This window comes from Vicugna pacos, unplaced genomic scaffold, assembly GCF_048564905.1.
Source record: "Vicugna pacos unplaced genomic scaffold, VicPac4 scaffold_106, whole genome shotgun sequence".
In the NCBI taxonomy this organism is placed as follows: domain Eukaryota; kingdom Metazoa; phylum Chordata; class Mammalia; order Artiodactyla; family Camelidae; genus Vicugna; species Vicugna pacos.
Window position 1 is genome coordinate 191,113 of NW_027328786.1, and position 15,704 is coordinate 206,816.

The following is a 15,704-nucleotide window of genomic DNA, read 5'->3' on the forward strand; positions in this document are numbered from 1 at the left end:
GGCATTATTTTTTAACTTATTCCAGATTATTGTTTATGTTTTTGTCAATTTTGTAAGTGAAAATTTTTTGCTATTATATTTTTAAACGCTTAAAACTGAAATTTAGAAAGGAAGATTCGGTTTGTAAATACTCACTTTGTATTTTGTCATTTAAAATTGTAAGTATTAAGTAGTTGTTCCAGAATCCTTTCTTTTTTGTTTTTAAAAATTTGTGTCGAAGATTCTCAAAATGTTCATAGCTAAGTAGTATAGGTGGGGAGACAGATGGAGAGAGGTAGTGTGGCTCATGTACAAACTGTGAGCAGTTTCATGGCTGCCTTTAGGCTGGAGAAACCACAGAAGAGCCCAGGTTAGACAAGGAATGGCTTTGTATGCACTTGAAAGCCAGCTTTCCTGCCTGTATGGTGAAGCCTGGTGGGCGTGGCAGGTAGATGATCAAGGTCTGATCAAGGTCATTTGCTGCACAGAGCGCTGTGTCTGTGAGAAATGGTGACCATTGCCATGGCAAATGCTTGGTGCCAGGAACAATGCAGGGGAGCTGGGGAGCCTGTGTTAAGGATTTTCCAGTCCTGGGAGTGGGAAGATAAGACTCTGCATTCAGATCTGAGTTTGAATTAATCCTCTTTAGTTTACTGGACCTCTGACTTTTGTCAAGTTATGCATCCTGTTTGAACTCCTGCTTTGTTGTCTCTCAAAACAGAAGAATTACAGCCTGCTGCTAGAGTGTTTGATCAGGGTAAATGATTTGTGTCTATAAGATGCCACGTACAGTCACAAGCTCAGTGAGCAATGAGCTGTCCCCTCTTCTCCTGCAACTCAGTGCTCGATAAGTCATCAGCAGAAAGCGAGTCCCTAATTTGTATGTGGTGCAAGGAAGAACAAAACTAACGTCTTGCCTTTCCCTGGCAGTATTCTTACTTCTTTGCTTCATGTACCTCTTTCCTCCTTCACTCTCCCCTTTCACCTCCTCCACCAAGAGCCCGAGACTCTCTCAGAACACTAGATTCAAATTATTTAAATGTTGGCTCATTCCCATGAAATGACAGTGACTTAAAAAAACTGTACACATCCCAGAATTCATTGTATTTGATTTACACACACACACACGTGCACACACACACACACACACATCAGGCTACCTCCCATTTACTGAGGGAGAAGGGCCACTTTTTCTGAGTTTTCATTTACTCAGCGTGAGAGCAGTCTCTTAAGCAGAATTTCACCTGGCTTCGTGCATGGTTTTTTAAATTGGATTTCTGCTTTTTGTCCATAAAAATATTCTCCTATTAGAAGACAGGAAGTGGAGACATAGATATTCTGCTGAGATATTGGTGTTATCATATTTGAGTTTTAATGGACATAAGGCGGCATAGAGTCATACATTATTATGGATGAGAATCCATGATGATGTAACTTAGACAAGAATCTGGGTCTCCTGCCATCGTGTCCACGCGGGTGAAGAGGCAACTGGGTGGGGGATGGCAGGGAACCTTCTTGCTTGAGTTCCAGGTTCTTGTTAGTTTTCATTGCCCAGCTGCCTTTAGTTTATGTCCATGAGGCCTCTCATGGGAAGGTCACTATGTCCTGAGAGACTGAGTTACTAATCAGCAGAAAGCTCTGGACCCACTCATATTTTCCAGAGTTTTTCTGCTGACCTGCTGACACTTTATATAAATGAGACCTAACAAACTACTGGATATAAAATCCTTATTGTTATCATTTGCCCTCGAGTTCCATAGGAATGGGGTGCTGTCTCAGGCTGTCTAAGGCTAGATCTGAACAAAGATAGGGTGATAGGCTCTGCTGCTGGACCCTCCCCAGTCAAATGGGATTTCCACCTTAGTTTTTAGAATCAGGCAGATGAGTTCAAATCTTGTCTTTACCAGTTATTAGCTTTGTGACCTTGGGGAAATAACTACTTTTTTGGTTCCAATTTTCTTTATCTGTAAATAAGTTCAGTATTTATTTTAGGGTTTTTGTTTTAGAATTGAATGTGCTAATTCCCTAATTTATTCCTAAAATACTGATCACATGGTTCTATGCTGGTGCCTTAGTAGTTGATTGCTAAGGGACTCAACAGTGAGAATGGGGGTGGAGCCCCCTGGATCATATAGCTTATATTCCAGGATATGCTTGTAAAAGACAAGATTGCAGTGGATTTTTAGTAAATGTCCATTCCTTTCCTAATCCCCATTGATTGTGTATATATCTTTATACTAATATATGAACAATTTTTTGCAGTTTAAATCTCTTTGTAGTATTTAAAGAATGTAGCTATAACAAAAATACGTGAAATAAAATGACTTGACTTTTATTTTCCTTTCAATAAGCAAAACAAAACAAAATAGAAAAGAAAAGAAAAAGTATTGAAGGAGTAGAAATAATTTTATTTCCGTGGAATCAACTCCCTATGTTAGGTTTTTCCATTGTGTTGTTCAACATCATATAAAATTGACAGGTTGTGACTTCAGTGTTGATAGCTAGGTGAGTATAGTTTCTTTTTGTGGTTGTCTTTGATGAATTATTTGCACTAGATCATAAATGATGTGCATGTTACATATTGGAAATGAGGAAACATTGGAGACATACTACCTCCAATGCAGTCATTTTGTTACTGAGTCCAAACTCGTTCTGCTCGCCACATGACAGGCCAATAAACCGGGAGATGAGGTGTTGGAGCAAGGAATAGTGACTTCACTTGCAATGCTGGCAGACCCAGAAGACGGCAGACTGATGTCCTGGAGAACTATCTTCCCCAAGTAAGAATTCAGTCTCCTTTTATACTAAAAAGGGGGGGGTTGTGGTTGGTTGTTGCATACTTCTTGCTTTATGAATTGTTTGTCCTTTGAATCCGCTGTTCTTGCAGCTGTCCATGTGGATCAAATCATGGTACCCCTGTAAAACCTCCAAAAAAACAAAGGCTATTCTCTATTATGCAACTTGCCATCTCTACAGAAGTGCAGATGAGCTAACATTTTTAAAGATCAGGGCCAGGAGAATAGGCTTTCCTGCAGATTTCAGGCTAAAGGCAACTTTCTTTTTCAAATGGTGCAGAGCTACCAAGTCTGAGCCTAGGAAACAGGGCACAGGTTTAAACTCAAAGGAACAGATTTAACATAGGGTAAAAACTGTACATTTTATTACAATTCCGTTTCCAGCTTCATAGATAATATTAGTAAGAAATACGAGCAATTTTGTATTTTTGCTTCTTAATAACCGATAAGTGTACCAACTATATTTTGTGAGCAGGGATGCTGTGCAGGCATTGGGGTGACAGCAAACTCTTGTAGGGGGTGGCCGACCCTGCAACATCTCTGATGCCCCGTGAGTGTTGGTGAGGGTCCCCGTAGCCAGGGGCTCTCTTCAGGAACCAGCATATGGGCATTGACCTCTGGAGACCTCTTTTTCGGCTGCAGGAATTTTTTTCAGATATTGAGATTGAAAAATCATTCCAGCTGGGAATAATTAGGGAAAAAAACAAAAGGAAAAGGGTTTGGAGTAGAGTAGAAGAGTAGGACATAAGATCACGGAGCCTGAGTGCTTGACAGCGGGGCCTTGGGAGAGAGGGGAGCAGAGGTGGGGAGGGGCCTGGCTCCAGAACCAGCTCCTGTAATTGCCCCCGCACGCAAGCCACATAGCTTTAAATTGGCCTGGGCCACCTCTCTGGGCTGGATATCACCCTGGGCAGAACCGTGGTATCTGTAAAGTAAAATGACTTCACAACTATTGCACAGAGCTGCAGGTGTAAGAGAGCCTAAGCCTGTCTCAGAGTGCAGGGGACAAGCGGAAAGGAATGGCAAAATTTCCACTGATAATTGAAATTTTGTTAAATAGCCTGCTACAGTTGTTTGCATCACTTGAATGAATGCAGGCATATTTCTGTGGGCATTTATAGGTTCACTGAACCCTACCAGCCCCTCTTGCCCCCATCGGAGATGGGCTTTCTCAAGCACAGTGCCCCTCCTGCTTGGGTGGAAAACGCTGCTGGTCCTTGCCTGGGGCCGGGCTGCTGCAGGGCACTGAATCCCCGAGGCACGGCCTGTGAGACACGACAGGAACATCTCTGCTCTTGACTGGGTGCCTCCGTTTCCCCTGCAGTGTAAAAATGCCGATGACTGAGTTAGAAGCATGCTTCCAAGCTGTCCATGTCCTTGGCATCCAGAAGCGGAGCCTGGAAGCTTTCGAATTTATCCAGAATGCGGTTTACATTCACCTTCAGCAGGTGAGTGTATGTCCTTACACAAGTGGAGGAATTACTGCAGTTTTCCTGGAACTTTCTCACTACAAGTCCATTTGATTTTTCTGTGCTAGGATTCAGTATGGCCTGCTAAAAACTCTGGAGTGAGATCTTGAAACCCTGATGAAGAGCATTATTTATTTCATTTCTCTATATGATACTCTCTTACTTTTAAAATTCAGAATTTTTGGTTGTTTCAAAAATTTTTGGGGGGGTTGGAGAATCATGTTTGCTCTTACCATCTTTGCAACCTGTTGCTTTGTGCCTCTCACCTGTCTTCTGTCACTTGTGAGGCGGTTCCATTTGTGACCCTGTCCGGGTTGTTCATGTTATAAAACATAAAGCCTGTAAAAGTACAGTCCCTTTTCCTCCGAAGACATTCCACAAATACTCCTTTAACCTGGGTGTGGTTTTAAGAAGACAGAATCTTTAGAACATGTCCTTGCAGGTTGCTAGTGCAAAATCCCAAAATCAATAGTCTAGCTCAACATCTAAAATCTTTCTAATTTACCTTGGAATTGTATGGATAATTGAAGCAGTTTGCTAAGAACTCAGACCAGGTTTAGAATACAGGCTGGTGTAGCTCAGCAGGTCCTCCCAAGCTGATGCTCTGCCAGAGGGCGGGGCCGAGGGGAGAGGGCGGGGCCGAGGGGAGAGGGCGGGTCCTGCCCTCCCTGAGGTGACAATTTCATGGCAAAGACTTTCACCTGGTGAAGAACTTGGAGTTTCTTCTAAGAAGAGTGGGTCTGAAAAGAGTCCAAAAAGCGCGGGAGTGACAAAGTCCCATTTGTCTCAAGTAGGGGAGAGTGGCTGTGGGGCCACGTAGGAGACTCGTGAGTCCAGGTGGGCAGTGTTGGTGGCTTCCACTTGAGCGGTGGGACGGTCAGTGTTTAAAAGCGAACATATTGAAGGCATGTTTAGATGGTAAAAAGGAAAGGATGAAGGCTGTCTGTGAATGTAGGATGGAGTAAGGCCCAGGTTTCTGGGTGGATTAATGAGGTAAATGATGGTCCTTCTGTGCTCTGAGGAGGGAAAGCTGCAGAGGGAGTTCTGCGGAAAACTGATGAGTTCAGCTGTGGGTAAAGTGAAAGGTTGTTAGATGTGTGGTCTGGGAGCTCAGGTGAGAGCCAGTAGTGAGTAGGGGGAGGTGAGAGGGACTTTCAAATAATTTTGTATTGTGAACATACAAATAAGTATGAGTAATGACACATTTAACACCTCTATATTCTGGATTTAAAGCCCAGTAACATTTTGCTATACTGACTGCAGAGGTTCTTAATATTTTTTAATAGAAATAAGTAGAAACAAAATAGTGGAGTTAGTGAGCATCTTAGAGTATATGTGTGTCCTTGTATGTATTTTTATACCTCATCTGTTTATAACCATAATCTACAAAAAGTTATCTTGCTTAGCATAAGAGTTAAACACAGGGACGTGACACACATTGTTGGGGGTTGAAGCTGATCTTCTCGGGCAAATTATGGACCCTCTCTTTGCCTTAGTTGCATCGTCTGTGACTGCCCCAGGGCCCCTCATCACAGCTGATTTCCTAGAGTAGATGTTGGGAGGGAGGCTGCTGAAGGGAGTAAGAGGTGGCAACTGCTAGGGATATTGAAGAGAGACAAAAACAGATTAAAGCCGATAAACTGAGTACAAATACCCTCTAAATAGAAGGAATCCCGCAGTGTTTTGAGCCGCTTATCATAAGGGAAAGAAAATCACGTGGATCCAAAGCTCTTGAGCATATGAATATTGTGGGTGGGAGGGTGTCATTATAAAAGTGTTGAGAAAAGGCCTCTTTGTTTTCCTTGACATTACCAGTAAGGATGGGGAGCAGAAGAGAAACCCTCTGCTTCACAGTTGAAGGTGCTGTTTTGTGCGAAACTGACCAAAGTTTGGAAACCAGTCATCAGCGATGCTGGCAAATGAAGAGGCTTCTGGATTGGGTGGGGCACTTGCTGTGACTTCCAGGTGACCTGCTGGCTGGGGGCTGTGTGGCGGGCAGTAGTTTTGCAGGGTAGCCCGGGCATAATCCCTAGCTCTGATGCTGCTGGTCTGATTAACAGACCTGGGCGCACACTGTCCTAATGGGGCAGCTCGGGATGTGGCCCTGCCGTGCTGAGAGCGAGAAGAGGGCTCCCCTGAGGAGGTGTTCCTGCAGAGACTGGAAACGTCCTCCTGCAGGGGAGGAAGAGCCTCTGAGCAGCGGGCCGGATGCACAGGCAAGACCAGCATGAGCACTGATGTTTCCGGGAGCCGGAAGTCATACAGTGGCCCAAACGGCCTTGTTCCTGAGAGACTGGAGGGAATAGATGCTGAAAAGGCAGGCTAGGGTCAGACCCTGTGGTGGGTTATGAGTGACAGGAGAGGATTGTTCAGGCAGGCATGAGACAACCCTGTGGGCGTCCCAGCTGGGGCGTCACGCCGAAGGGAAGAGCAGAGTTATAGACTTTGCCACTTATTAGCTGTGTGACTTTAAGCAATATCACCCCACCTCTCTCTATATATATCTTCATCTGTAAAGTGACACAGTGACAAGGTCGTGTCATCAGAAGTATTAGCTTAGCTCTGATCCTCTTTGTCGACTCCTGTCAGTGCTTCCCTGCAAGGTTCTGCAACGGCTGCTTTTACCCTGAGACGGGAGGGCATAGAGGGACACTGTAATACCCGAGGGAAGGAAGGGGTTGCTTTAAAAGCAGACATGTAACAGCCTGCAGCTGCAGACCTGCAGGCAGTTTGGTTGACGGTCCTTGAGAGGACTTTGGAGGCCTTAGCGTCGTCTTAAGTCTTGTTTCCCCTTGGGGACCGGATTTGCCTTTGGGGATTGATGTTGAAGATTTGAGCTTCTGCAAAGTTGTTTTCAGAGATGTGTATATACGTAAAATATCATATAAAATAAAATGATTTATTTAACGTGTGCGAATTTGTAGCTGTTAGGAACAGCTCTGTTGGCCTGGTCTCCACGGAGGACACCAAGGGTCAGCAGAGCGTGCAGGAGGGCAGGCAGCCTGCAGTGCTTCTGCGGGGTGTTCTCCCCAGCAGGGTGCTCTGCTGAGTTGAGTCTTCTACGAGTTTTGTTGCCAGAGGAGCAGACAGCAAATTAATGAGTTCTAGAGGGATTGTATAATGACAGGAAGAAATAGGAACCCGGAGATTTTCTGGACTAAAACACGCTTTGGTTCCTGATTCAGTGTGTTCCATTACAGAATTGATGAGTTGTGTCTATTCTGGAACGTCATTGAAATAAACGTTCAGCCTATATGTTAAGGGCTTTGTTTTATTTGGCTGGAGGACTCGAGCCGGGATGACAGCCTCTCAGATCACTCTGAGGGACTGCTCCCAAGAGGTAGGGGAGGAGCTAGGATATATAGAAGCTTACAACAAAGACCAGGTAATTGGAACAATAAAATATTGCTTGTTATCTAAAGAAAACCAGATATCTCAAGTTAAAGTATTTACTGCTTTTCTATGTATGGTGAGAAGCAAACATTTGAGTCATTGAATTCATTCCTTTGGCAAGCCCCTGGCTATCTAGGGCCAGTATCCTGTCCTTTCTTACTCTGAGTCTGCTCAGAGGGCACCACTGTGAGTGGCTGAGAGGCCGGGCTGTAGGCATGTACTCGCTGGGGGTTGGCAGCAGCCGCTGATGACTCGGATTCAGCATTCTTTGTTTACTGTCATGGTTGCAGTATTTTCATGCACATTGTAGTATTTTCATTCACAGTGCTCCCACTTGGTCCTAAATTTGACCAATATTTTGAGAGAAATTTCATGACCAATTTTGTCCCACGTTGCTAGGATGGCTCATTCCTAGTTCAGGTGAAGAATCTTCTAAGTTGCCATTCAAGGTGTAAGTTTTTTTTTGTCAGGCCCTGTTGATACTAAAAGTTCTCTGGATCACCTGTCTTACTAGTCTATTATGATACAGAAAGTGTTTACGCATCTTTGCTCATTCCCATAAATAGAATCACACTATTATATTTATTTTATTCAGGGTTATAAATTTTATCTGTTTCTTCAAGATGTTTAGCCATCATCCATCTTGTGGGCCTAGTTACACATTGGGAAATGTAACAGACAACAATTTTATAAAATAGACAGGATATAAGTAATACAGCTAGTAACGTTAATAAAGTCACGAGTAAGAATTTAATAGTCGAGAAGTTGTATTTTTGGGTTAAAATTTTGCTTGTGTTTCTGAGTTTGATCCTATGAGAAAGTTCATATTTATGGTCAGGGTCAGAGCAGGTATTAATTGGCCAGTTGAAATCTCCCACCTTGTAAGATCAACAGTGGCCTAAACAGAACTATAAATTCTTTTTAGAATAACGTTTCTGAGGGCTATCTAATTAGAGCCTTGGAGTAGGGAAACCCACCAAGGTAACACAGAAGTACTAGACATAGGTAATTTATCATAAACTTAACAAGTGGAGTAGATCATAATCAAAGGTTGGAGAAATTATCAAAGTAATTGGTATACAGTCCTGGTCCGGTGTCTTGGGTCAGCTGTCTAGCTCAGATGTCGTCTTCTTCTCATCCTGGTATGGAAGCTTTTTCTCCATTTGGGCATTGTTTTAAGGTGAGCAGCACTCGATAGGCCAGTGCACTGCAGGGGATGTTTCAGATAGGAAATGAATCCGAGACTCCGTTTCCTTCAGCTTTGGTGTGTATGGTCTGGTAAAGAGTACCTGAAAAAGGGTCCTTCCATTCAGGTTGGAGACAGTTATTTAAGTCATGCCTGTTGCAGTATGTATAATCCCCTGGCTGCAGGTCATGGGGCATTGGAACTTTACCCAAGGATAGATTTCTGAGCTTCAGAAACAAACCTAGAGTATCTTTTTCATAATTCAATTAAACCGTACAGTAATGTGACATAACAGCAAGGAATAATCTGGGAAGTGTCTTAGTAAATATGGACCTCAATTAACAAAACTAGAATTTAATATCCACTAAAATATAATTTATTTTCTCTCTTAAGTTACCCTCAGTTTTCTCAAATATAGCCAAATCAAGATTAATTTTTTACAAGTTAAGTCTGATTATTTGATCATATAGGCTTTTTTAAATTGGCTGTGTTGGAAGTTTTAATACGGAGTCTCAGGGTAGAATGTTAAGGTTTGCTAAGGCCAAGAAAGACACGTCAAGGCTTTTCATGGGTTTCTGCCTTACAGATTTAGGTAAATTCTTTTCTCTTTAAAATCCTTAAAATATCTTTATACTCTTATATCTGTTAGGAGATGATCTCCCTAATTTGTTTGATAGAGCCACTGGGAACCTAAGTGTTTTTAGTCTCTTGAGGGATCAGATAGAGAGAAAAGATAAGTGTTCCAAGTGTGATTACATAGGTATAATTTATCAAATTGCTGTGAACCATAACTAGCTTAAGGAGAAGAGATTCTTTACGTCTGGGAAACAGGTTAAAAGCCAGTAGTATTTCAAACAATATCAAAAATTATAACCATATTCAGCAGGTTAATCAGTCCCTTGTAACTAATTCTTTTAATGAGAGTTTTCATTAGAACTTTAAAATGTCTTACCCAGTTTAGTTCAGTGCTATAGTGTGAAATTTATTAGGAATCAGTAAATCTCCTTGAAGAGAAAGCATTTTGCAAAACCATCAGAAGAAAACAATTAACTGTCTATAAATGACAAAAATTTAAAAGCATGGTTAAACACCGTTACACTATAATCAATAAAGAAATCTGTTCACTATACCCATAATTATCACTGGTAACATTTCAGATATACCAGAATTTTAGGGAGTCCATATAATTTCTACAATATCTATATTAATAATATTGTCTCATTCAATATAACCTTAGAAGTTTTATGATTCATTTGACAATTCCATGTTATTTAAAATGCCAAATGAAACTTTATAGTTAAAAATCTCTCTTTGGGATGTTTCAGGGGCCTTCTGTAGCATCCCAAACTTAACTGGAGATTAAAAGAATTTTAATTAATTAAATTAATTTTTATTTAATTAATTAGAATTTTATATTTGGGGAGCTTTTTGAAAGATTTCAGAACACTTGATCAGATAAACATATAGATCACTGTAAAGTAGTACTAATTCATTAACAAGAAAATACGTCAAAAGTAAAGGCAGAACAGATCAGCTAAGTGGTATAAGAAGTTTTACAATCTGTTACTGAAGGAGGATTAACATTTTAAGAAAATTTTTTCCTCTTAACAGAGAGAAAAACAATTCTAATCTTGTACCAGCTTACTTCTAAGATTCATTTACGTTGCCCAATTTGTTTCTAAACTTAGCCAATTCTGACCATGTACAAAACTCTTCCCTCAGGGTTCCTTTTCCACAAGCCTTCCACAGCTTTCTATACTTATATTAGTGTGTCCCTTATTTTTCTTCTATTCAGAAGTAACCAGGTTCAGGAGAAAGTCACTATTTTTCATTAACAAAATATAATTCCATTCTTATATCTTCCTTTACGCATTTATATTACTTTCCTAGGATACTGAGATCATTCCCTTACTAATAGAGACTATTTCAGTGTGGCACCAACCATTTATTAATATTTCTATATACCTTTAGTTTCACTGTAAGAGGAAGTTAAATGTTAAGTAATTCGTATTTCAATGTTATTTTATCTGAAAATGGCATAGCTATTTAATAAAATCTTGTCATTTAACTTAATTTAGCACACCACTAGAATTTAAAGATACCAAACACTTAGAGATTATCTTAAACATACATTTTAAAAATATATTTTAAATATTTACCCAAAGCTCTCATCTCATTTGCATTTAATTTAATTAAAATTTTACCACAGCACATTACTTTTATTTTTTTTTGACAAATCTGCAACAGATATAACAGGATCTTATTTGACTTCCATTAAACCTAGGTACAGTAAAGGTATTATACATAATATTGATGACTTTAAAGATGTCTATATTAATTAGAACATACTTAAACTAAACAATATCAAATATTATCTTAATATTGAATATTTTCCATTTCACATGACGCTGAAAGTCAATTTGTTCAGTTGTTATTTTAAAAATACTTAATGTTTAAGCTCTTATATTTTTACGTCAATTAAGCAGAGCTCTATGACTTTGAATTTTTTTTCTTTAGCAGTAGAAATATCTCACTTCTATAATGTGTACACAGGCTTATAATCAGAAAAATGCTAGAGATCTCATAGCTTCACTTTAAAACTTACTTATAAGATAGGTATAATAATAGTTGGAGTAAGCTGAATTTGCTTGCTCAAATCACTAAGGCTTACTATTTATGAAACAGACAGTTAAAATTTCTTCACAAAGGCTGAAGGACCCTTCAGAGTTCTGAGTTCTAATATGCCAAAAATTTCTTGGCCTTAAGGTTTATTTCGTTGAGCTAATTAGACTCAGTCCTAGGTCACTGTTTGTTGTATTTATATTTCTGATGTGCAAGACAAAGACACTGTCTTCCAGGTCCCCAGAGAACTGCTCTCTCACCCATGCCGTATTTTATCTCCTTAAATGGCATTTTTGTATCAGTGAGAAGAGCTGTAAACAAAGAATTCCATGTTTTAAAACATTAAGGCTTACTTAAATATGTCTTCGAAAACTTGCATAAGGCATTTAGTAAGATCTCTTTTCCTTGTGTTATAAGTTAAACCCAGGGTAAACCTGTATTTTTTTATTAGCCACTCAAATTAGTTTTTAGTTTTACATTATATTGGACAGCTTATGTAACTATATTGGTTTATTTTAATTTGTTCAATTAATATTTTCAGAGGGACAGATATGTGCCTAGCCTTATAATACCAAGAAGGGGAAGTGTTTTTCCTCTTAAACATATGTATCCCACAACATAAGCAAAAGTTTTGTATAAAGACCATTTAAATATACCAATTTCACAAATTTTTATCTCAATTTTATTAAATCTTATACCTTTAATTTTTATATTTATTAAGTTTAATCAATAATTCTTATTTCTAGAAGGAGTGCCAGAAACCTTTTTTTGTGTGTGTGTGCATTGTATATAATTTTATAGAAGTCTCTAGGATGCCCAAGTTTCAGCCAAAGAGCTTAGGCACTTCTCAGTTTTTAATTTCATTAATTGGTCTGTTATCCCAATTATTGATCAAGTATTTCAGTCTATATATACATATATTTCAAACTGTGGTAAGTAAAATGGGCTTGTTTGAACTTTAGTCTTGGGGGGGAGTAGGTGAACTCTTTGGCCCTTTTTTTTTTAACTTTACGTTGTGTAGTATCAAAACCCTGTATGTAAATCCAAAAATGTCCATTTTATGTATTTGATTCAAAATAACCATATAAAAATATTTATCCTTTTGGGATAAGCCACTTAATTTTTTTTTCGACATTTTTACAATCATTTTTCCAGTTATTCAACCTAATTAACATTAATAATTTTAAGTTTTTATTAGCATATCTAGAAACATTTATTAGAAAGGAAAAACACAAACGTAGCTTTTCAAACCAGTTTTATTTTTTTAACTAAGTTCTTAGGTTAACCATTAGATATATTTTTCTACATTTAAACTTGATTTTAATAGAAACCATAAAACAACTGTTTATAATGAGATCTCTTTAAACTTTCACCAATTAAAAAGTTTTCCAAATTAAAAAATCCATCATATGGCCGTCAATTTATATACAAATATAATATATATATAGTGATTTTAAACCAATAAGATGAAGAGGCCCTTCCACATGAGAGTCGGGGTGTTGCCTAAATAAAATTCAAAGGTTTACTCTCCAAAAGCTAAAAGCCTTTGTGGTCCAGGCTGATGCAACAAAGTTTAAGATGGCAAAATATCTGAAAATTGGTATAATCAAAGAATTGCTTAGAATCCCAATTTATTTGCGTGGCCACCATATGTACACAATACTTGAAACTTTTGTATGGTGGAGTCCAAGGTTTCCTTTAAAAAATAAACTAAATATACATATACATACATACACACACTTAAAACACCCAGAGAAAGATAAAACATTTACATTTCAAGGACACAGGAAGAGAAATCCAAGTTACCCCTAAAGGGGATTTTGTTTTTATAAGTTCAGAATGCCAAAAAATGTTTTTATCAGGCTTGGTTAGTTATTTTCAGAGTGAGTTTTTTTTTTCTTATTCCCAATTAATGTTGTAAATTTTGTATGTACATAAACATGGCTGGGGTAATAGTTGGAGACTGGCAATCTGTCATTTCTTTTTCTTTTCTTTTCTGTTCTTTATTTTTTTTTTTTGAAAGTTCTATTCCCCATTGTAAGGTCGGGTTCTCAGAATAAATCTGCTAGTAAGATTTCCCACAGGGACAACTCTGTGTCATGAAGTCTTTGTGTCTACCACTCCTGGAAGATTCTCTGTCACCCGAGAAAGCTGTTACCAGCCAGGAGGATGGTCCGAATTTTGGAGTTGAAAGTTTCCTCATAAGAGTTTTACTTTTATCCTGAAAAATTCAATGTAGGTAACCAAATTGAGGAAAATATTAGACCAGCCTCTTACCTAACCACTCAGTCCTGAACCCAGTGTCTTTCAACTTGGACTCACTCAGGATGTCTCCACTGGGTGAGTATTTTCCTCATATGTTTCCACCAGCCCCACTTTGGACATATCCTCATGGTGGATATTTCCTGTTATCTTTCAACTAGGCCCCACCCAATATGTCTCCACTGGGTGGGTAATTCACCTCAGGTTCTTTCAACTGGAGGGCCTCGTACCTGGATACACCGCCAGATAAACTTAGGATCATCAACCAATATGTGAGATCCGAGAACCAAGAGAGACTCACCCAAATTCATCTGGACTCCCCAAGGAGGTGGATGGGCACAAAGGGCCACTGCTGGTACCAAGGCTCCGGTTACTTGGAGAGTTCAGGTGGAGAGAAATCTGCTCTGGTGCTTCATGGTGTCCAAAACTGTTGACTGAAATACATGTGCAGCCTAAAAGTTAAGAGTTATGTTTCATTTGGCGGGAGGACTCGAGCCGGGATGACAGCCTGTCAGAACTCTCTGAGGGACTGCTCCCAAGAGGTTGAGGCAGAGCTAGGATATATTACAACAAAGACCAGGTTGTTGGAACAATAAAAGATTGCTTGTTATCTAAAGAAAGCCAGGTATCTCAAGTTCAAGAATTTAGTACTTTTGTATGTGTGAGAGGAAGCAAATATTTGGACTCACTGAATTCATTTTTTAGACAAGCACCTAGCTATCTCGGGCCAGTAGCCTGTCCTTTCTTATTCTGAGTCTGCTCAGACGACACCATTGTGAGTTGCTGTAGCAGCTGGGCTGCAGGCCTGTCCTAGCTGGGGGGTGGCGGCAGCCTTTAATGACTTGGTTTCAGTATTCTTTGTTTACTGTCATGGTTGCAGTATTCTCATTCACATTGTAGTATTTTCGTTCACAGACTGATTATGGATAATCTGCAACCTTGGAAAGCAACCGAGATGGAATTACTGCAGGTACCTTCTGCTTTAATAAGCCGTGTGCAAACATAAACAGGGAGGAAGCATACACTTGGATTTGGAGGTGTAGGAAAGGGATCCTGCACATTGCAGGAGAACGCAATGCAGAATTCCTTAAGTCCACCTTTCTTTACTGTAGTGGTTTCTGAGAACAGTTTATGGTAATTAACCAACATTGACAAACTGCACAAATTGCATTTAAGAGCTGGCCGGCTGAAACTTGTGTATTGGGGAGGTGGAATTCAAAGGCAAGTGGTCAGGTGGATTGGAGAGAGATGGAGCCAAGGCCTGGGCCCAGATTCCGGTTTAAATTGCCATTTCTTCACCATAGGGCCTTGAAATAGAATTCAAAATCTCTTAACCTGTTGGTGAATCTGTGAAATGGGCATAACATTCGTTTCACCCTGGGATTGTTGTAAGATCTAAAGAGTATTATAGCACACATGAAGCACTTAACCCACTGGCACTTAGCAGTGTTCACTGTGTGGGGCCGCCCCGCTTAGCATGTGTCAGAGCCGTAAAGGCAGCATTTGTCTGTTGAGGATGCACTTGTAGCCCCTTGGCTAGGTTATGAATTTGGTGATTTCCTATAATCCTTGTAATTCTATGTGCCATGGACAGTTATTTTCATGGACAGATGAGGAATCTCATGGTAAAAAGACTGTATAATTTGCCCAAAATCAGACCATAATTTTGGGTGCAGAGGCCTCGGTTCAGCATGGCCCCCTGGGCCTTCTGCCCTCTCTGTTCAGCACCAGAGCCAGATATGGAGTCGGCTGTTTCCCTGCCCAGAATATCCGGCAGGCCGCAAGACACATCTGGCCCTGTGCTGCTTGAGCAAAAACTCCGAAGGAGAGACAGTTACAAAAGGGATAAACATAAAAACAGACGACAGCAAATTGTGATCAGCTCTGAGAAGGAAAGGAACACGTCTCGCCGTGCAGAGCTGGGAGCTTTCCCGTCGAGGCTGCTCTGGGGGTGTTCATCTCAGCTAAACAATTTCTGCTGCTGCACCAAGGCAGGAA

The 15,704-nt window shown here is 40.0% G+C and overlaps 1 protein-coding gene across 1 annotated transcript in view; it reads left to right on the forward strand.

Annotated features, from left to right (window-relative positions):
• Positions 1-15,704, forward strand: part of LOC140694866 (trafficking protein particle complex subunit 9-like) — a 109,866-nt gene that overhangs the window by 27,213 nt on the left and 66,949 nt on the right. Inside the window, exons 9-10 of the mRNA XM_072957891.1 lie at positions 2,650-2,759; positions 4,099-4,222. Of these exons, the coding sequence (XP_072813992.1) occupies positions 4,146-4,222 (77 nt within the window). The 5' untranslated portion in view covers positions 2,650-2,759; positions 4,099-4,145. The remainder of the gene's footprint in view (positions 1-2,649; positions 2,760-4,098; positions 4,223-15,704) is intronic.